We start from the raw sequence: 22,184 nt of genomic DNA, 5'->3' as shown, positions 1-22,184 counted from the left end.
CTTACACGTTCCCTGTAATCAGCCCAACTCCTTAGTCAGTCACAATCACGGAGCCTAAACTCACCCACGAGAGGCCACCCTGCCCATTGACACTTTTCTCCAGGCTGGGGTTTCCTTCCATCCCTGGAACACCAGCTTGCCTTCTCTGCATCCACTTGAGGCTTAAAATAAGGAACGTGTTTTTTTGTTTTTTTGTTTTTTAACATCTTATTGGAGTATAATTGCTTTACAATTGTGTGTTAGTTTCTGCTTTATAACAAAGTGAATCAGTTATACATATACATATGTTCCCATATCACTTCCTTCTTGCATCTCCCTCCCTCCCACCCTCCCTATCCCACCCCTCTAGGTGGTCACAAAGCACCGAGCTGATCTCCCTGTGCTATGCGGCTGCTTCCCACTAGCTATCTATTTTACGTTTGGTAGTGTATATATGTCCACGCCACTCTCTCACTTTGTCACAGCTTACCCTCCCCCTCCCCATATCCTCAAGTCCATTCTCTAGTAGGTCTGTGTCTTTATTCCCGTCTTACCACTAGGTTCTTCATGACCTTTTTTTTTTTTTCCTTAGATTCCATATATATGTGTTAGCATACTGTATTTGTTTTTCTCTTTCTGACTTACTTCACTCTGTATGACAGACTCTAACTCCATCCACCTCACTACAAGTAACTCAGTTTCGTTTCTTTTTATGGCTGAGTAATATTCCATTGTATATATGTGCCACATCTTCTTTATCCATTCATCCGATGATGGGCAACCTAAGGAACGTGTTTTAAATCTCTTCTGCGAACTGTCTCCCGTATTATTTAGATTTTACATTCTTAAAGAAATGTAGACTCAGTCCTGCTTTTTTCACTCTACTGAGAATCTCCATCTTTTTAAGATCTTAGGTTGCCTTCTGACATTTGACCTTTGGGGAAAAGCAAACATCTCTATTTTCTGTTACCAGAATGTGTCCGTTCTTCCCTTAGGACGGTAATTGCTTGTGTGCGTTGCTCTCTCCCTAAACAGCCCAAAGGCTGCAGTTAAAATCATGCTTGCTCGCCACCATGGCTGTGGTTCGTTCCCTCTCTCTCTCTGAGTTTCTCAATTATGCACAATGTGATTTCATTCCGACTCTTACTAGTTTGTTCTTAGTTCTTTCATACGCTCTTTTCCCGCCTCTATAGGTCAGCACAGGCAAGCGCCAACGCGATGCTTTTCCTCACCTTCATCCCCGCTGTGCTGTGGCATCTCGAGCAACTTCCTCAATTGCATCTCATAGCTGCATTTTTCTTAATCAAAAAATTGTTGTTAGAAGACTAGCTCTATTAAGTGAAAAAAAATCTGTCCCCTCCATGAGTTATTCATTGTCACTCATCTATATTAAATATCCTTTTTAAACTTTGCATTAGAGAAAAGTGAGAAAAAGAGAGAACAATAAACATCCAGGTATTTACCCGTGTGATCTGCCCTCCAAAATCTCCCGACAAAAATAACTGCCTGTGTAAATAAGATTTCACTCTTAAAAATACAATATTTATTTGAGGGGATAAAAAGGAAATAATGTTGATCTCATACCATAACCATAAAAAAAGTCTAATCATAGAAAAACAGCAAAGTCATTTGTTCCAGCTCTTTAAAAATATTTTAATCATGCAAAATCAGCATAACGCTAAAATGTTAAGGAAGATGAAGTGGCTTTTGGTCGTTTTACAGGATGTGTATTTGGCAATAGTTATTAAAAATAACACAACTCTAAATATATAGTCTCAGAAATGATATTTTTAAATACAGCAGTAACCAACAGACACTACTGCACTTTATACATTTTCTGGCATAACTGCCATACAGTTACAGGATCATAAAATAAGTGTTTCATAGTACCATACAGACCCAGAAACTGGTTACAGCTTCTACCACATACACATGGTACTGGTGTGCACAGATGTGCACAGCGTTCTGTAATTCATCCTGCAGGAGATGACAGCACGGAGAAGGCCCACGGCTGCTGGAGAGTCAGCGCTCATGTAGGAAGGAAAGCACACATCTTTCTAAGAACCTACCCATTTTCCTGAAATACTCAAAACACAAAGGACACAATAGTTTCCCAGTTGAAATGGTGACTGGACCCAGTTAGCCGTCTATCTTCTTAGGTAACACGGAAGAAGAGTGGACAGCTCACTTGGGAAACAAGGAAACAACCTTCTTATAAAAAGGACAAAGAACAAAACGCTTGTCAAACCCTTGCTCTGGTTTGTTGCTCTCAACTGTGGGGCCACACAAGGAAGACGCCGCCATCGCTCTCGCTGGCGTGAGGCGTACAGTCACATCGTTAGAAACAGCCTAGCGCGGGACCTCCTTCCCGTCTCTGCAGCCACTGCCTCCACTTCACTTCCTGTCAGTAGAACCACGGGCAGAGGAATTAAGCCTGGTGGCGGATCATGTGGTTATTTCTCTCAGTCTGTGAAAGGTTTCCATCTACTGTGGAGTAAGCGGAATCCAGGCTGCAAATGAGAGCATGAACGGGATTGCTTTCCATTCACACCAGCCCAGATCTCCCTGGCACGGATAACAACGAGCGCGTTCCCACCGTAAAGCTGCTGCGCGTTCCCACCGTAAAGCTGCTGCAGATCGTCCTCATCTATTCCTCATTCCAGTAAATTCTGGCACTCCACAAACCTACAGTCAGTTACATCTTTATTTCTATAGTGAGTTTCTAGTTACTGTTTCTAATTTTTTGTTTCGACTGTTATTTTCCTCTTCTCCACATGAAACTAAAGCCACCAGCACTGAAAAAGGTGTTCATTTGACCAATGAGTGCAGACCTTGGACACTTCTTAGGACCATAGCTTATTACACAACTAATCTCTCTAGTTAATGTAACTGTTCCACAAACTCCATTATAATTTTAAAACAAAAATATGATAAACTTTATAGCTTCAACATGCTTTTCATATTAAAATATATAAGGTTTCTGATTTTTCTAAAAAAGGTCTCTCAGCATAACAAGTGAGCACTGGTGCCTTTTCCCTTTCACTTCGTCTTTACACTAAATCATTTTATGGAGAATTTTATATAGAGACCTCTGAAAGAACAGCCCCAAATAATTTTTGATTGAAGATCAGAAGTTTTGAACTGGGGAGAGGGGTAGGCAGTACTGGTATTTCAAGGTTTCCCGAGATAGTTAGAAAGATTCAACTGTAATTTACATAGCAGGTGAACAACTGCTCCCAATTTCCTAAACAACTACAAAATGGTGACGAATGAATTGTAACAGGTATTTTATGAAAATTGATACCCAGTGAAATTGTGCATGAAGTCCAAGGTGGCCCACCTTCCTCAGAAGACAGCGATCACGGGGCCCGACACCCTCGTCAACCAGGGGAGGCTCCGGAGACCCCTCCTCCACTGGAGAGGATGCAGCCCAGTGTACGTGCCCCTTCACCAAGATGCCCGCTCTGGTTCTCAGCCACCTCCCCATCTCTGAACTCAACCTCCAGGCAGAGTTTGGGCCATAAAACGAAGCAGTCAATTGTATCCTCCACATGAACACTTTAATTCAAGGAAACAAACATATTAATAAGTTATTTCCCACAAGTAACTAAAACAATAAACTTCTCAACAGATGAGGGAAAAAGCAGAAGATGACCAAAAACATTCTCTCTAATCTAGGGGAAAAGCAAGAACAGTACATGTTTCTAATAAAACTACAGCATAAAAGTCCAAATTAATTTCAGATTCCTCCAACTATCTACTGGAATTAAACTTTTAAATCATTTCTCTAATAGAATTCCATTCTCTACATCCCTCTGTATCTAAAAGCAAAAGGAAAACACAGATTAATATTACTTGTAGTAACTGAGAGATGTTTACAATGAAAATTACAGGGTGTAGCAAAATTAGGCAGAAGCGTAAATAAATGTAACAATGAAGTTCATCTTTCTGCTGTAAGATCTTGCTTACTTCTTCCCTCAAATGTAACACATTTTTGAACATTGTGGCTAGTACCCTTCCTTTTGAACTGATGCTATTGATACAAATGGAAATGTCTCCAAAATGAAAAAGCAGGAAAGTAACTTTCATTAAATTAACTGATCTTCACGGTTTGGAATGTTTCTTATGGCAAGATTTTATAATGGAGTAAAAACTTAAACTTCTGAATGAAAAGCATTCACATTAGTTAAGGCACATCTGGACACCTCCAGGCATTCATATTTATAACTATATTATTATATTATTAACTTCATTAATTAGGAATTTCTAAAACATGGTCTGTCCCCAAGCACAGTCTGCTGGGTGGGCTGGAACAGGCAAAGAGGCAGGGTGTACTCACTGTTACGCTAGAGATTACCCACAAATCTGCTCATGGAATAAACACTAAAGAATTCTAAATTGAAAGAGGTCAACCCTTTGTACACCCCTAATTTTCCAGATCCTACTGACCCAGGCCATCATTTTCTACAACTGCACCTACATTTGAAACGATTCTTGCTTGTCTAACTTCAGCCTACCTTACACTTAATGGATATTCCCCAAAGGAAAAAAAAATGGGAACTTTTTAAGTGGGAAACAAAATCGAAATCTTCAAAACTACTCCTATAACAAAGAGTCCCCACTCACCCCAAATAAACTTGAGAGACCCACAAATGCAATTACAATCAAGCAAGATCAAGAACGCCCTTCTTCTCTCAGGTTAGAAAATAAAGCTTTTAGAAGAGCCTCAATTATAGAAAGACAAAAAAACTGGCCTGATTTAGTTACTCAGTAGATTATACACTCAACCATAAAATAACTCTACTATAAACTTGGGAAATTTAACTTTAAACAATTAAACAAATATTCTCTCTCCATCAGTTCAACCAATTTTTGACAACTTGATAAGGAAGTTTACTTTCTAAAATGATTTTTTAGAGAGTAACTCAAACGTAATACTGTACTACAATATTTTTCCTTTTTCACCAGAGCATCCCTTCTGTCAGGTTAAAGTGTAAAAACTAGAAACAAAGTAGGTAATTTTTAAACATAATCTTTATATTTTTCATACTTAGCAAAAAAATCTTAGAACTTCTCTGGTAACTCCAGAGTCATAAGTTTTGTTTTCTCCTTGAAACTGAAAAAGGTTGCTTCTCAAAACTAAAATTCAGAATAAAACTATACCAAATAATTTTTGAACTGAGAACTGGACCTGACTTAGAGAAAGCAGACATATCTTCAGTTCTGTCATGATTCTTTTCAGCTTCTTATGAGATTGAGCATGAGAATGTAAATGGTACAATACTCTTAAGGTTATAAACTTTTTCTCTACAGAAATATATCTTGTCATTATATATCACTTTACAGTATTTCAAAATATTTTCACATATATCGTCTTCTTTGGGATATGAAAGCACAAAATATTAGAAATATATTAGACTAACCAGGCGGTATAACATCTATTTGCGTGAAATGCAAATTAGTATTTTATCAATAGCCAATACTGAGTATCCTCACAGTCGTGGTACAACGATAAAGTCTATATATTCACAAAAATTCAGTAAAGTTTCTAGTTATTTGGCCATGCTCCACTGCATTTTTATAACAGCTTCTTAGTAAGTTTCTGCAAGCACATGGTAGTTTTTAAAAATACAAGACATCACAGTCAAACCCAGAGGGTTGTTTCATGTCGTAACACACACACCTAAAGACACACCTATAGATCTTATTTTAAAACTATTGAATGTGCAGAGTATTCTTAACAGAAAAAAACTCTGGACGTTCATAATTTTTATCTGCAAAAGGAATGCCATCCTCTCACTTGTTTCCACTGAAGAATTCTCTCATAAGTGATTTACAGATTAAACGTAGGAATCATACTGTTTCACGTGAGTATGCATTTCAAAACAACATGGTAGAAAAAGGCCACTGTTTTAAGTGGAAGCCAGGCAGTTTTCCCTTGAGACTAAATATTCTCAAAGTAAACAGTACAATCTAATCAAATCCCTAATTAGGAATATGCTAAAAGTTAAATTATTGAATGAAACATTTTTACTTCTAAGGGTTCTGATATACTACTAGTTTCTAAGTGATTCAGATTATATCCATTTATTTTAGTATCTGTCCACTTAATATTTTAATATCTGGTCACAAAATTTTAACATTATGCACTTAGAAAGTGGTGTGAACACTTTATCATGTATGCAAAATGGGTAAGGTATTTCAAATGGATCATATTCCTACAATTCAGCCCAATGTGACAACCTACTCTCACGCCCTAAGCTGTAAAACTGTTTATTGAGCTCGATGGGGCCATTAGAGGGTCCATGTAAAAAACCAAGAAATTGAAATGCAAAAGCAGAATTGTTTCCCCAAATCCTAATGCTTACTTCACAAAACAGTAGAAAGCAAAAACTGTCATATTATGAGAAATGATAGTGAGAAAATATTCTATATTTATTGGAATACAATATATAACACGAGCGTTACTAACATTCATATAAAATAAGTCAGATTTGAGCAACAGTGATGTTTCACGTAAACTTCAAGGCAATGAAACCCTTCTAAAGCATACTACTTGTGTGTTTATTTTCTAGAAACCCTCTGCTAAAAATCCTCTGATCAATAAAGGTAACAGAAGATGACATAATGTGATTTAAAAATAGGACACAGTAAAAATTCTCTGAGGGTTAAAGTGAACAGAACTTCCCTTAAGGGCCTAAGAAACACACAAAAGCCAATTCCTTTCTAAATGAAATGAAGTGAAAAATATTTTTTTCCGTGAATTGCTTTCACTATATTTGTACGTATGCTCTGAAGTTCTCACCGCAGTGTTCAATTGTTTTCGAAAGTGTAATAATTAGTAATAATAGTATAAGCAAGAAAGTTATTTGCTCTTACCCAATATTAACACACTCAGTGCTTACTAAAACTGAATATATGGGATGTCCAGTCTGTTCTCAATTTCGAGCTTTGACAACTTCGAGATGCAGCAGATTGTATTTTTTCTAAAGATATACTGTGGACTAAGCCATATTAATGTCATAGTCTGCATAACACTGAGATATTCATGGTTTTAGGGACCACTGCCTTGTTGCCAGTGCCAGATGCATGCCTTTTGAAAACGAGTAATTTCCTTTCTTATTTTTTAATTCTTTAGTCATTTGCATTCAGAAACAAGCACCAAATTTGTACAGAACAGCCATAGAAGGCAAAATCCTCTTCTTGGACTTTTGCATCAAAATTTGTTTTTAAGCACTTAACACAGAAAACCATTTTTACTATTTTAAACAACGCAAATTCTTGAAATAATACAGCCGACAGTCCCCTCTATGCCACATAAATGTCACTGTAGCAGATCATCCGAATGTACACTAGAAATGCACGTGCCAGCCGACACAGGTGGCCAGTGAGGGAGAGAATGGAGAGGGGAAGAGGAAAAACAGCAGGACCGACAAACGGGGAGGGGCAAGTATATCTCCCCAAGAACATCCATCCCACTTACCAGAAACTAAAAATAAGCATGCTGAGGTGCTGTAATGAAAAAACTCCCAATTTCTTCCGAATACATCTGAGAAGACCAAAGTCTTTCTCGCAGCTTAAACAAAAAAAAGGAATCCATAAATCGGGCAAAGGGGTGGCAACCTAACGAAATTGTCCTCTTGATTTTCTTCATGTAGAGTGGAGTCTCTCCAAAGAATGTATTTGTTATATCGAAGACTACATGATTATTTCCAGATACATTGAAAATAATTTAAAAGTAATTGTCGCGTACAGGATTCGAAAACTCACATCCCCAAAGTGTCACAGAATACATTCATTAATTGGGTCCTGTCTTCAGACTTCTGGTTAAATATTAAATTCACTGTCATCCAAAATCAAAACCAAGTGACAACTAACTGCTTACAACAGAGATCGCCAACAGCCGGCTACCCTCCAAAACGTGGCCTCACGGGTTTGTGGGCTTCCTGATAATTCACTGTAATAGTGCGTCATCGTGGGAACCTGTCTCTCCAGGACTTTCACAGTCTTTGTTATGGTTTTCCCCCTCTTCATCTTTTTCAGAGGGAGACGCACCCTCCTTTTCCTCCAGCGCATGAGCAACTGTCTCTTCTGGTTGAAGACTGGAATTGTCGGCATCACCCTCTCTCTCTGGGTCTCCTGGCCTGGCAGCCTCACTGCCGGCCTCTGAGCTGGGCCAGTCTGTCTCCTCCCCCGGCTCCCTAGGTGCCACTTTTTTGTCTTCGGCAGCTTTGCTATTTACACGCACAGCTGCAGAGGGATTTTTGGAGTCCTTGGGTTTTTTGTGCATAGACATCTGGCTGGGATGCCCCGAGGTGGGCGGGGCGGGGGTCTTCGGGGCTTTGCTGCCCTCGGGCTGTTCCCTCCTGGGTGGTCCCCAGATAAAATTCTCCGAGGGCGTGTAATGTTTCTGGGCGAACCGCAGGAGTCTTCTCCTTTCCCTTCTGTCTCTAATTGTGTACACGAAATACTCCAGTGCACTCTGTTTAATATTGGGGATGGTATTTTCCACAAGAGCCTCATGAAGAATAAATTTTACAAGAGGAGATTTAAAACTTTCATATCCAAGCTCGCCGAGGCTTTTCAGAATACGAGTGATCCTTAAATAGTTGTGCTGAGACCTGGAAGAGGATTGAATACAACAAAGGAGGAAAATTAGGTGGCAGAAAGCGGGGGCATAAAAACCACTGGGAAACTACTTTTGATGGAAGCGTAAGCTGGGAAAACATGCCTTGTAATGACTTTGCTAAAAGTCGTAGTAGACACCGCTAAGAAAAATAAAACAGAAGATGTGAAACCCCTGTACCTCAGAGTAATGCCAATCTATGTAAAACTCCAACGCATAAAATAAATTCTCCTTTTTCCTTTAGTCCTTCGTACTTGAAAAACATTTAGATTTTAAATGTATTCCCACGGATGTCGAATTGCTGTGTTTGTAAAATACACTGAGGATGACTATCTATTACACAAATGTATCGTACCTGTCACAGGTAAACAGTGCTGAGCATTGGTTACCAGCCGAATGGACGATTTACAGGGTCAGCGGGCCAGCAGAACCCGCCATATCAACCAACTCAGAAGGAAAGCAGCAGAAACCATTCTACCTTGCTAGAACAATTCTGACAAAGGAGGCAGAACTGACTTATTTAGCAGAGCAAAGAGTGTAGGCTTTGGAGTCAGAACTTAATTCACACCCTAGCTGTGCCACCAACAGCTACGTGAAATCATGGCACCTCTAAGGCTCAAGTACCCTCATCTGTAATGTGGGGAAAAGGGCCCACACCTCACTGCACTTGTAAGCATCAAATTAGCTGACATATATGCAGAGCATGTGGAACTCAATAAATATCAGACACTATTATCAATAATTATCAATATAATTATTGGTATTGGTATTATTCAGATTTGGTACTAAGGACTACCATATGTGTACCTATCCCAACTTAATCACCTCATTCTCTTCCGTCTGTGGCCTCTCGCCTCTTCTTTCCCTATCACAGAATTTAAAATATTGCTTCTAATGGCATTGACTGCAAAGACTCCTCTTTCCCCAGATTGCACTAACATCTTTCTTTTTTTGTCCCAAAACTAAAGCCATTAGCAGATGAAAGCTTTCCAAACCTATTTTGTCACAATTCATAATCTTGCCCCCCTACCTCACTCAGCCCAAGAGTTGCTTTATTACAAATACCTGGCTGCATCCTAAGGGAACCTTCAGGTCCAGGTATTAATCACGTGTGTCATCAACAGCCCGGGTTAGTTACTCACCCAATATTGCACCACTTATTCCTCACTTCCCCAAACCTGTCTATACCTCAGACACTGAACTTTAGACAAGCATCGCATACACCTGCCTTGGCTTCCACAAGTGCTTGGTATTCACTTAGGAATAACTAGCAACTTATTTGGGAAGCATGGAGAAGGACACTGAATTATTTGAGGGATGGAAAGGTGTGGTTCCATGGCCTTATATTTTAAGAAGAGAGTTAGTTTGGACAAAACTAAACCCTTAATGAGGTGGGCTCACCAGACACTGGAAATGACAAGTCCAGCAGTTTTCATTATCTCCAGCCTTCTGGATGTTTACCAAAATAGTGTTCTCTTACTATTCAACTCTTTGAAGGCCAAAGGGTATAACATAGCACAGATACATTTCAGTTTTATGAATCTGTATTTTTTAATAGTTAGGAAGTACCAGTCTTTTGAGACGATACAAATTTGAGTGAAGTTAAGACAATGTCTTTATCAGCAAGACTGATCCAATGTAGAGTTTGCATACTCTAAAAACTTGGTGGTAAAATCCCAACATCTGCTTCATAAGTCTATGAGAAAGAGAGATATGGCAAAGCGGAAGAATGTTTCCTTTAAAAATCCCAAAGAAGAGTTATATGACACAACAAAATTTACTATATTTGCAAGCAGCTCAATTTCACATATCCAGTCCAGGATGAATGAGCAAGATAAAATTTCTGTGCACACTTATCTGTATCAACACGTTCTCCAATTAAAAAGTTTACATAACAGTAGAAAAGGACAAACACTTGGGTTAAAGAGAATGAAGATCAGGATTATAGAACAAAATTATACAAGAAAGAAATCGGGTGTTTCAGTATGATTTGAAATAAATGTCACAAAGAAATACAAAAAAACCCCCCACTCTCCTAGAGTTGTGAGTACACTTTGGGGTCGCGTAGCAGATAAAAGAGAGAGGCTGGGCTTCCAGACAGCAGTAAGGGTAGTAAGAAGGGCTGAAGCTGTCAGGAAGAGTAGGTTAGCGAGGAAAGGACACACAAAAGCCAAGAACCAGGAGACAGAAAGTAAAAGTGAGAGGGGATTCCAGGGTCTAAAATACAGCTCCGTAATCCAAGGTGATTACAAATAAAATTGGAAATCCATCTTAGTGGTTGGTCTATATATCTGCACTCTCGTGTTTGAAAATGTTTTACCTCTTTTAGTCGTGGTCACTTGTTCACTACACTTTATTTCACTTGATTTTCATTCAATATTTTTTATCCGCTGGGCTACTATAAATGTATTGAGTTCCCTGCTTACTGTGAAAAACTCAAGACGTCATACAGATTAAAACACAAATAAAAGCTGTAAGCAATACCAACAGAAAGGAAAAATGATGGTGGAAAGAAAGGGAGCAGGATGGGGCAGTAAGGGTCAGGTTCCCCTCCCCGTCCCAAGCTAGGAGATCATTCAACGAAAGCCTTCAGAAGGGCGGTTTCCAGCTACTAATTTGAGGATCTGACAATAAAACCCCAAGGAGGATATAGGCAGACAAACCTGTTTTGTTCATCATTATTCATTCAACAAACATTTACTAAGTATGATTGCTATTCCGACCAAAACAAAACCAGGTGGAGATTCTCTAAAACGATAGTCGTGGGTACACGGAAGATGAGATGCTACCAGATCCTCTTCAAAGGCTGCCTTCTGCCGTCCTTCATGTCAACAGGTTACTTGCACACAGCTTTCTGTGACAGTCTAACATAAGCGCTTAGAAACTCTGTCCAGAGATAGCTACCTGCATTGCTTAGGCAGAGGCATATATACTTCTGCTATAAGTGCTCTACAGAAATCAAAGTGAACTTGAGTTATGAGTTAATGGGTCTTCTAGTCAAGATCATAAAGCTTTATGCCCATATCCTGCGTGTTTTAGTGCAAGCTACCATTTTAACAGCGTTGATTATAACTAATAAAGTAAATGGAAGGCTTAAACATTAATATTATACTCATCCTCATTTTACCCAAGCAAGATAAAAGTTCTAGGAAAACACAAAAAATTTAGTTAATCAATGCAAAAAATTCTGTTTGGGGCAAAGAAAAATTTCTTAGGTTAGTTTTAATTTTGTTTTTCTCTTAGTACTCGCCCAGTTCAGCTAATTACAATGTGCTAAAAATGTTTAAAGTTGGTTTTATAGTCCAGTGCTCATAAGTCACCCTATAATTAAAAAGAAGAAGGGCTTCCTTGGTGGCGCAGTGGTTAAGAATCCACCTGCCAATGCAGGAGACACAGGTTCGAGCCCTGGTCCAGGAAGATCCCACATGCCGCGGAGCAACTAACCCCGTGTGCCACAACTCTTGAGCCTGCGCTCTAGAGCCCGTGAGCCACAACAACTGAGCCCGCTCCGCAACAAGAGAAGCCACCGCAATGAGAAGCCCGCACACCGCAACGAAGAGTAGCCCCTGCTCGCCGCAACTAGAGAAAGCCCTCGCGCAGCAACGAAGACCCAACTCAGCCAAAAATAAATAAATAAAAGAAAAGAAAAAAAGAAGAAAAAGCCAGTTTGCATGCAAAGAAAATAATAATAATAAAAAAAGAAACTTTGGGCATAAGTGTTAATGAAAGTTATAAATATCCAAGCAAAAGAATATAGCAAATCAATTCCAAATAAACTGGTAAAATTTTCTTCCAGGTGTTTGGCTTTATTAACCAAAAATGGGCTTCTGGTTTTGACCTAAACAGCGAAGATTCTAATTTTCCCTCTTTCTTAGTAAAATGTACGAGTACCTGTCAGTCTTATGAAATGATTTTTATATGTCATAGGCTTAATTCATGGATTTAATCTAAGCAGGCACTGTGCCTGAGGTGCATGCTGAGCTACCAGAATCTCACAGCCTCAGGGAGGGGTCTGGAAAAGTGTCACAAACAACAACCACAAAGGCCGAGAGCAACGTGGTGTAAAGAGGCAGCGAGGCCACACTTGGCCGGGGGCAGCGGAGATGCTGCAGGAAGAAACAGCTCTGAAACCGAGCAGCCGCGTTTCTACCCGGAATGTCATTCTTTTTTGGCTGCTGCTTTGTTTTGCTTTGGAATATAGACCAGGAATAAAATGCATTTCAGACGAGCTTTTGAATTCAAGTTCCTGAGCGCATCTGTTGCTCGTTCTAGGAGCCATAGAGAGAACTCCAACCCGGCGTAAACACCACGCCAGCCCGGGTTGCACTGCGGGGCTTTACTTACTCGTTCAGGTGCTGAAACCTTTCCTGCCAGTTACCAGCCCGAGCAACATTTCCAGTTTTATCTATCAGTTTTATTCCAAAAAATTCCAACATCATTTTATAAGCCAAGAGGAATCTTCTAATTGCCTCTTTTGTTTTCTTGAATTCCTAATGAAAAAAGAAAAGTCAGCTGGGTGACTCGGACTTACCAGGGCCATCAAATGGCAATATTATTTGGCTAATTCACATCAAATGAAATGAGCTTGCCTTACCTCAATTTCATACGTAGTTAGTTCTTTAGCATAAAAGTTCAAGCCTTGTTCTCTCAGGGGGAAAAGCCTACGTTTTAGAAAAATAATATTTTTATATTAATGTTGCCTGGGAGACACACATGATGAAACAGGTGCGAGAGAGAGCACACGACTGACCATTGGATGTAGGTGTGGCTGTATTCCAGCTTCTCGTAATCTCCTTTCCACTTACTGAGAACTTCTTCAATGTAAACACCTAAAGAGTAAAGATTTAGAACACGAACCAGACGTGTAAAACATTGTTGAAGGCATTTTAAGACTGAATCGCTTAAGCCTTATGTTAAAACTTAACAACAGCACACAACAACAATGCTTTTATAAGATGAATACCCTATGCCATATACTCTGTTATGTAATAAGCCTAATTCTAAAAAAAATTTATGGCACCTCAGATCGGAGAAAGCGCTATTGGACAGTTACTCTAAAGCAGAGGCTGGCAACCTATGGCCTGTCATCTGTTTTATAAATAAAGCTTTATTGGAACACAGCCAGGCACATCCATTCACGTATTTTCTATCATAACAGGGGAGTTGAGTAGTTGCAACAGAGATTGTGTGGCCTGCAAAGCTGAGGATATTTACTCTCTGGCTCTGTACAGAGAAAGTTGGCCAACACTTGCCCTGGAGGGCCATAGGATTCTTGAAATACTAGATCAAATAAAAATGAAATGTATGCCAGGCAAAAAGAAAGAAAGGAGACAAAGATGGGAAGAAGAGAAAGGAGAGAAGCAGGGAAAAGAAGGAAAGGGAGGAGAGAAAAGGGAAAGGAAATGGTGGTGAGCACCTCCTAGCGGCGGGGGCCGGGATTACACAGGGTGTAGCCAGCCTGCTGAATCCCCCCAGCACTGTCTCAAACCAGCCTCACCAGCCCCGCTTTACTACTGAGGACATGGTATGATTTGCTCAGTCACACACTAACAAAACCAGGAGTAGAACACAGGTCTTTCTGGTTCTGAAACGTAAGCCCTCTTCTTCACCACATCCAGTTCTTCTCCTATAAGAACTTATCACGGCAAAATCCTCTGCTTCCCAAATCTGTCTAGTCACAACTGACAGTGCGGCCATTTAGTCAATTTTATAGGAAAAGACACAACAACCTAATATCTTTCTAAACATAACTCATCTCCTTCTCGTTTGCTCCAGAGATCACCAGTTTGTACTAGAGGTCCACACTCAGGGTTTTTGGTAAAAGCCTGTTTTTTAATCATCAGCATGTTGAAGCCATTTACCTCCATAATTTCCCATTTGTTTCCCCTTCCATCTATCCCTCCTCCTACTTAATAAGTAACATACATCGTTGCAGGCTTATGCTTACTGGCAAGCGTGGGGGGTGTGTGTGTGTGTGTGTTCACACATACTGGGAAGGAAAGTGAGAGTTGATGTAATTTATATAATAAACTAGAATAACATTTTATGTGACCTTAGCTAAAACTTCTGACCTCCACCAGTCTTATAAGATTTCCAAATAACTTTTGTGATAAAGATTACAAAAAATTAATGCATTGCTTTAAGTTATTGCTCTAAATTACCACCTCAAAAATAAATTCACTGTTAGAAACATAAAAATAAGTGAGTTAAATACTGTCATTATCTCTACGTTCAATGTTTTTAGTATTTTGAAGGCATTCCTTTGGGAAAATTTTTTTAAATTCACATCAGAGTCAAATTAGCTATCTATCATTGCATTTCTTCAAAACGTTTTCTTACTCCAGGTCCTAAAAAGCTAACTAATTAATACTATTTCAATTAGTAAATAAAGCAGTACCTTTCTACCGTTAGTCAATACAACAGGGCATTTTTATCTAGAGGGCTCCTTCCAAAACAGGGCAGACTTCTGGGACACTAGAAATCAACTAAAGATAAGGGGATCTGGCCATTGCAGCAATGTTCTTACATCCTAATTTCCAACTGGCGCGTCTGCCACTGCACAAATATAGGGAATTCCTTAGATATTCTTCAGCCAGTTAGTTCATCAAAGAATGCAAGGTCCTGCCACTCGGAGAGCTTTGCAATCCATGACCCTCGTTCCCTGACTCACACTGCTGTGGATTTGGCTGGGTTTCCACTGAGAGTAAAGGGCAGCAGCCAGGGCCATCTGGTCACCTCACAGAGATAAGGGCTCTACGGACGGGGAGCAGCCAGCTTTCTGGTTTGACCTGGATAAAATGAGGACGCCCACCACGAACCACGGCCTGGTGCCTGGGTGAATCGTGCATATCACCACGGAGACTGCACCCTCTCACTAAAGGTTTAGGAAAGATCCTGGGAGGACAACTGTAGAGTGTGGAGGAGGGCCAGTATATCTGACAGAGTTGCGTGGAGATCTACAGTGTCTGCAGTTCCCTCCCTGGGATGTTGGAACGCTGAACTGGGGCTGCTCTAGTTCCCTGACCTTGAATCTGAAAATCGACAGGAAAGATTATTCTAATAGAAAAACCACCTTTCAATTATGTTCCAAAGATTTTCTGGGTTTGGCACAGTGAAAAGAACACCAAACTCTGGAGCCCAGATCCAAGTCTATGATCAAGTCTATGATCAAGTCGGTCATCAAGACCCAGCAACTTCATCTTTAAAATGAGGAAACTGAATTTGATCTCCCTTATGGTTCCTTAATAAACTAATATTCTACGGTTCTCAAAATCTCCTCTTTTCCTCTCACAAAAATGGCCCCCACTACCTTTCAGATAGTAGTCGCCACTGCAAACAGGTGGTGGGAAGGATTGCTAATCCTCAAGTTACTCCCCCAGAATCTGCTGAGCAGATGCTCACAGCCCAAGGGTCTAGGACTCTGGGGACACAGTGGACGGCAGGGCAGAGTAAAGCCAGTCAGTGAACAATGAACGCACTGACCGTGGAATGAACAAAGAATGACTAGCGGTACTACTATTTAAAGTTTGCTTTTTACCAAGGTAGCGGATTACTCACCATCAGGCTTAAATGGGATTTTATTCTTATAAAAACGAAGATTGCTCAAGTCATTTTGGTATCGGATATCTTTGAAGTTCTGCTAAAGGAAAAAATAAATCAATCTCCAGCAAATGGACATATAAAAAAAGGCACAAGGACCTTCCTTGCACATTTGCTCACTGGCACCACAAAGTAACAAAAACAGAAGGGAAATACTTTACATTTTAGAAAAATAAATATCTATAGTCTTACTGGGTACTGGTGTCGGTATTTGTACAAATCCCTCGCAGCATAAAAACTTCTCTTTGGTTTGGCAGATACTTCAGTGGAATCAGCCCCCTAAAATAAAAAATAAAATTCCATTTACATGTTGAAGCAAGATAATTTCACCAAGAAGTTTCCAGAACAAACTTAAAATAATGAACATCCATAAAGAAAGCCTGAAAAGGGTCAAGATGTCCAGATAAATGAAGATATTATAAATGTCCTCTTAATAATGCTTACTAGCAACATTTGTTGGCATTCTCGTTTCCTGAGTTGAAGCCAATAACCTTTGTCCTAAGGTATTTCACTAAAAAAACTTTATTATTCACCAAAAGCCTATAGAAGCCAAATGTTATGGATCGGTATCCATTAGAAACCTTAAAACCTTAGAATTCTTAAAATGAATTCAAGACCTATATTTTACCAGAGGTTACACAAGTGATTCTTTGACCAAATTTATTTTAGAACACTTTACATAACACTAAAAAAAAAAGTGTTAAGATAATAAATCAATTCCTCTAAGAAAATTGTCATTAATTTTGCAATGTTTAGCTGTACTTGGAAGTCAAGTAATATTAATGCAAGGAAAGGGGGCTTTTAACACAAACTAAATAGCTTTCTAAATTCCACCCTTTACAGCACCATAACAAGTACACAAAGGTATGAATAACCTTCCATTAATTCAGTGATAATACAATGTGATAAAAGCTAGCAAATTTCAAATATATACACACAAAGCAATAAAAGCTCTCAATTGGAATGAACTTCACATTACACTGTAGTAACTTATATGTGGTAATTTACTCACACTATTTAAAATCTAAACAAAACTCCCAGCCCCATGACATAATTTTGAAAATATAAGATACAGGTCAATATAATCAGTTCGCATTCCCTAACTCCATGTATCAATACTATTATAACGTACGGGAACGTGCTTTGGGTCCAGTGTCACGCAGAAGGGCAACAAGACTGGTGACAATGATGAAACAGATGACAAAGTTTAGGTCTGAATATTCATTAAGAGCTTTGCCCCTACCCTTTTCTCCTCAGCCCCCGCCCCCATCTGTGCTGACAGACTGGCATCCTCTAAGCAGTACTCACACGTTTCTGAAGTGGCGTGATTCTCCCTATTACTACAAGTACAGAGATACTTACCAAACTTGCTGGTGTTTAACACTGGCTACTCTGTCACATTACGTAAGCAAGGCAAAGCTTACGTTCTGGTCCTTGCCACACGCGTCAAAATAGCTCTGCCTAGCAGGTTTCTGAATCTATTTAGCCTGAGCTACAACCCCATGACTCACCATCCGACATGTGTATAGAAAGCACTTTTCCATGTACAAAGCACATATATTATTTCCTTTGATTCTTATAACACACCTGGCAGGCAGTTAGGAGTGCTTCCATCTTAGAAACAAGGTAACCCTGGCTCGGAGAATTTCACCAACACCCAGAGCCCAGCGACAGCGGGAGAATGAGAACCCCAGGCTCTGGGCTCCAAGTCTAACTAATTAGGTCTGAATCAGTTTCAGCTCCACCAAATGCGATGGGTCAGTATAGAGACCGTGGTGTGATGTCAACGGCCCAAAACTGGGAGTCAGGATACTTGGGTGTCTTCACTCTGCTGCTGCTTTGTGAGGCTTTTAACTGAATCCTAGTTTGATCCTCTGTGAGATGAGGAGAATGACTCACACCCTACCTATTTCCCAGGATTATCACGGGAACGCCCACTTCCTCCGTCCTCTAAATGTGCCAACCTGCCGGCAGTGTCCCTGCTCCCCCCCACTTCCAGCTCCTTTGGTCTCTCTATCCCACCCCCTTTCACCTGCTCAGCCACCGATTTTGTTCCTTAACATATTATTCCTAGTTCCTGTGTCACCAATATGTCCCTGTCTTCTGGGTCATTTCCTTCAGCAAACATGCTGTGGTATCTCTTATCTTAAAACAAACATACACAAATTGGAACTGACCCAAACCCCATCTCAATGACAGATCCATAGCTCTGCTCCCTTCTACAGTAAAGCCTCACCGGAGAGCTGCCCAGAGTCGCTGTCTGTCTCCTCTCCTCCCATTTACCACCCCAACCGGGCTTTCATCCTCCACATTCCATCCAAACGACTCTTGTGAATGTCACCTAACAAACTTCCATCTTACTGAGCATCCTGCTTGGTGCTCAACTCGGGCAACCTCCCAGCAGCATGGGGTCAGCTGACCCCTCTCCTTCCTGAAAGACTGTCACATGCCACACCTGCCCTGGTTTCCTTCCCATCTCATCGGTCGCCCCTGGTCAGCCTCATCTTTGGCTCCTCCTCCTCACGTGCTCTCAGTGGAGGAGTGCCCAGGGCTTGACCACATTTCTCACGCTCCTTGATGACCCCATTATCTTCCCAGGACTTTAAATACCTCCATTCTTACATGCTGATGACTCCAGTTCTGGACTGAGGCTCCACTCGTAATTAACTACTCACCAACTCCACTTGGATGTCTCATAAGATATTAAACCCAAGAGCATTCTTGACTTAACCTCGGATGCTGCTTTCTCCCTAGACTTCCCCATCTCAGTTAATGGCACTGTCGTTTGTCAACTATTCACTTGGACTAGGAATACAGCAATGGAGCTGGTAAGAAGTAGTCAGTCTGGGATAGACTTTAAAGGTAGCTCCAGTAGTTCTTGCAAATGACTGTGGGGAGTAGGGAACAGATGAGGTGGACAGTCAAAAGCAGCATTAAAAAGTACAAGTGGGCTTCCCTGGTGGCGCAGTGGTTGAGCATCTGCCTGCCAATGCAGGGGACACGGGTTCGAGCCCTGGTCTGGGAAGAGCCCACATGCCGCGGAGCAACTGGGCCCGTGAGCCACAACTACTGAGCCTGCACGTCTGGAGCCTGTGCTCCGCAACAAGAGAGGCCGCGATAGTGAGAGGCCCGCGCACCGTGATGAAGAGTGGCCCCCGCTCGCCGCAACTAGAGAAAGCCCTCGCACAGAAACGAAGACCCAACACAGCCAAAAATAAATAAATAAAATCTGAGCGTTGTGTTTCTAAAAAAAAAAAAAAAAAAAAAAAGTAGAAGTTACATGGTGATACTGAGAAGAAAAATTAATCATTAAAGGGGAAAAGGAAGGGTTGGTGCCATTTACCATTTACTGGGGTTGCAATTAACTGATTGAAACATTAATTATAAAACTGTCTTATATAGATGGACCAGGTTAGTTGGACTGAATCTGAGCGGGTGTTTTTTGACATCCCAAACGTCTCCAGAAGGTTTCTTCATTTGGAGACAAGTGGAAGAGAAAAACACTGGAATACAGTGTCTCATACTTCCCTGAGGTTGAGTTCGCAAGGCAAGATGACCCAGTAGCAAGGGGCAGAGTTACATTCACGACTCCAGCAGGTCAGAAGTTCTGATGCTGGTGACAGGCATACTTGGGTTTGCACCTCCCTCTCCCTGGATGATCTTGGGCAAGCTTCTCCTAAGCCTCAGTTTTCTCTAAAGTGGGGACTCAAAACAGGAACTCCCACCGTACCCCACCCCTGAAACTGCAGTTGATGGAAATGACCTGGATAGCATAGAGCCTGCACTAAGACTGTTTCCTGCTGACCCAAAAAGAGATGATCATCAACATGTGGAAGGCAGCCTTCCTATAAAATATACCGCTGATTCCTCTCCTCGAGCCAAGAGCCCGTGGTTACATCAGATTTGGGGCTCCACTTCCCACCCTCATCCCCCCATGGCTGATGGGAAGGACGGCCCGACCCGGGACCACCAGCCTGTCAGAGCTCTGCCAGGCGCACTTCTTCAGAGGCTTGGCCATGCAGCTCCTCCTTTTTGAAGTTTTCTGGATTATTTTCAGGCCATCAGAGGTTAAAAGGGATATTTATCTCCTTACTAACCTCTCCTCCGAATTGTAGTGGGCAAATGACTTCAGCACAGCTGGATCAACAAGTCTTCCGGGTGAAATAGGATTTTTGAAGCGTGCCCTGAACTCCTGGGTTGGAAGGCCTGACTTGGAATAGGAACCCTGGTGTTTTAACGTCGGATGGGGACTCCCGCCGTAGGGAGACGGCTCGCTGCTCCATCGCAGTCCCACCTCATTCCGGGTTTTGTTTTTTTTTCGTTTTTTTTTTTTACCAATAACACGCACTAGACGGGTTTTCACAATCCTCTGTTCGGAGGCAGGTTCCTCCCACCCCGCCTTCCATCACCCGTCTGCGGAGGCAGAGAAGACACCCTTCCAAGTTGGGTTCTGCCCGGAGGGACCGCCTCGTCGTGCCCGCGCTCAGGCCCCAGGCCGGCAGCGGACAGCCCCGGGCGACCTCCGCGCGCAGGCCTGGGTCCCGGGGCAGCGGGACGGCGCGGGGAGGACAAGCCGCCCCGCTCAGCCCCCGCCCAGGCCCCGCGCGCGGAGGTCGCCCGGGGCCGCCCCCTTCCCGGCGGCGTCCCCCCCATCCCGGCCCGAGGCCCCCGCGGCCGCGTACCTGCTCGGCGCCCGCCGCCTCGGCGTCCCGGTCGGGCGCGGGGCTGGCGCGGGGCCGGCCGCCGGCTCGCTCCGGGGGCTCCGAGGGCTCCGGGGGCTGCGCGGGCTCCCGCCCCGGGCCCTCGCCGCCGCCCGGCCCCGGTTCCTCGGGCTCGGGCTCCGAGTCCGTCTGCCAGGTGGAGTCGCAGTCCTCCACGGTGGTGGGCTCGCGCACGCCGACCCCGCCGAGCAGGTTGCCCATCGGAGAGGCGGGCGCGGGCGGGCGGGCGCGGGGCTCCGGGCTCCGGCTGCGGCGGCGCTAGGGCCCGGGCAGGGCCGCGGCCAGGGCGCTGGGCGGCACCTCGGCGCCCAGCCCGCTCCGCCTGCGCGCGGCGAGCGGCGGGCGCAGGGCGGGGAGGAGCCCGCGGCCCCGGGACCGCCGCCCGCGCCCGAGCCCGCCCATCGCTCCCGCCTCCTTGGCCCCGCGCGCCGCGCCCGCAGCTCTGCCCCCCGGAAGGCCCGCCTCCCTCGGCCTCGGACGTGCCCGGAGGGCGGATCGGGGTCCGAGGAGGCGTCGCCGTCTGCGGGCGAGTCTCGTCCACATGCCGACCCCTCTCCCGGCTGGTCCGGGAGGAAGACGGATTGGCCGCGGCAGAAGACAAAGCTGGTGGTGACCGGGCAGCACATCAATAGAAACCCCGAGCTACCGAGACTGCATCTGGGCAGCCACCCGGAGTCCCCGCGGACCACAAAGTCAAAGCTGTCTGCTACCTCATCCAAGGAGCAAAAGCAGCAATAACCATCAGACTTTCACCTGCATCCGGGGATGGTTTCACTAACACCCACTCCGCATCTGTGCTCGGAGGAAAAACTCAGAATCCTCGGCCCCTTGGTCTGTCCTGCAAATGGAAGGACAGCAGGGGAAAACGTGTTTTAGAAGTACCTAAAGGTGAAACAGCACGATGGAACAAGTGACTCCTGTAAACTTTGCATTATGGCCTTCCGGCTAGAGGAGGCCACGCCTGCACGTGCGGAGTCCGGCGCGTGCTCAGCTCACATCTACAGACTGTGGGCTGAGTAGACAGGTTCGACGTACACGTCTAAAGCTTCTTTCTGAATGTTTCGTGGTGAAATAGGAGACCGCAACAAGGACGATGGGCTGTTTCTAGGGCGAGGATAGGTGAACAGGATGCCTATTCCACAGGTAAATCAGGACTGCCTGTCTTCAAGCACTATGGCTGTGGCTCTGCCCCTAATCAGTTTCTGGCCTTGGACAGGTCACACAGCTACTTTAAACCTAAATTTCCTGTCAAACAGGAC

General features: G+C 42.9%; 1 protein-coding gene across 4 annotated transcripts; it reads right to left on the bottom strand.

Annotated features, from left to right (window-relative positions):
- Positions 1–1,568: 1,568 nt before the first annotated feature.
- OGFRL1 (opioid growth factor receptor like 1) lies at positions 1,569–21,188 on the bottom strand. 4 transcript variants are annotated; one of them, XR_009702927.1, is made up of 9 exons: positions 20,887–21,188; positions 16,397–16,483; positions 16,163–16,244; positions 13,356–13,434; positions 13,200–13,266; positions 12,950–13,095; positions 7,463–8,600; positions 3,320–3,537; positions 1,569–2,489 (listed from the first exon to the last, which is right to left on the bottom strand). XR_009702927.1 is itself a non-coding variant. In XM_061207349.1 (7 exons), exons 1-7 carry the CDS (start codon positions 21,124–21,126, stop codon positions 7,934–7,936), a joined length of 1,368 nt encoding a protein of 455 aa, XP_061063332.1. In that variant the 5' UTR covers positions 21,127–21,188; the 3' UTR covers positions 5,092–7,933. The 4 variants fall into 4 exon arrangements, 1 of the variants encoding a protein (XP_061063332.1); XR_009702925.1 differs by having other exon boundaries at positions 1,569–3,537; XR_009702928.1 differs by having other exon boundaries at positions 1,569–3,537; positions 16,163–16,241.
- Between the last annotated feature and the right edge of the window lie 996 nt (positions 21,189–22,184).

The sequence above is a fragment of the Eubalaena glacialis genome, chromosome 12 (assembly GCF_028564815.1).
Source record: "Eubalaena glacialis isolate mEubGla1 chromosome 12, mEubGla1.1.hap2.+ XY, whole genome shotgun sequence".
NCBI lineage: Eukaryota > Metazoa > Chordata > Mammalia > Artiodactyla > Balaenidae > Eubalaena > Eubalaena glacialis.
This window is presented reverse-complemented; position numbering and strand designations above follow the sequence as displayed.

Bases quoted from the DNA above. Each gene is read 5' to 3' on its own strand.
- OGFRL1 (XM_061207349.1), bottom strand. From the start codon at position 21,126: ATGGGCAACCTGCTCGGCGGGGTCGGCGTGCGCGAGCCCACCACCGTG. The intron at 16,484-20,886 runs GTACGCGGCCGC...TTTTTATTTTAG, and splicing joins AGGCGGCGGGCGCCGAGCAG to GGGGCTGATTCCACTGAAGT. The intron at 8,601-12,949 runs GTAAGTAAAGCC...ATCCTCTTCCAG, and splicing joins AGGTTTCAGCACCTGAACGA to GTCTCAGCACAACTATTTAA.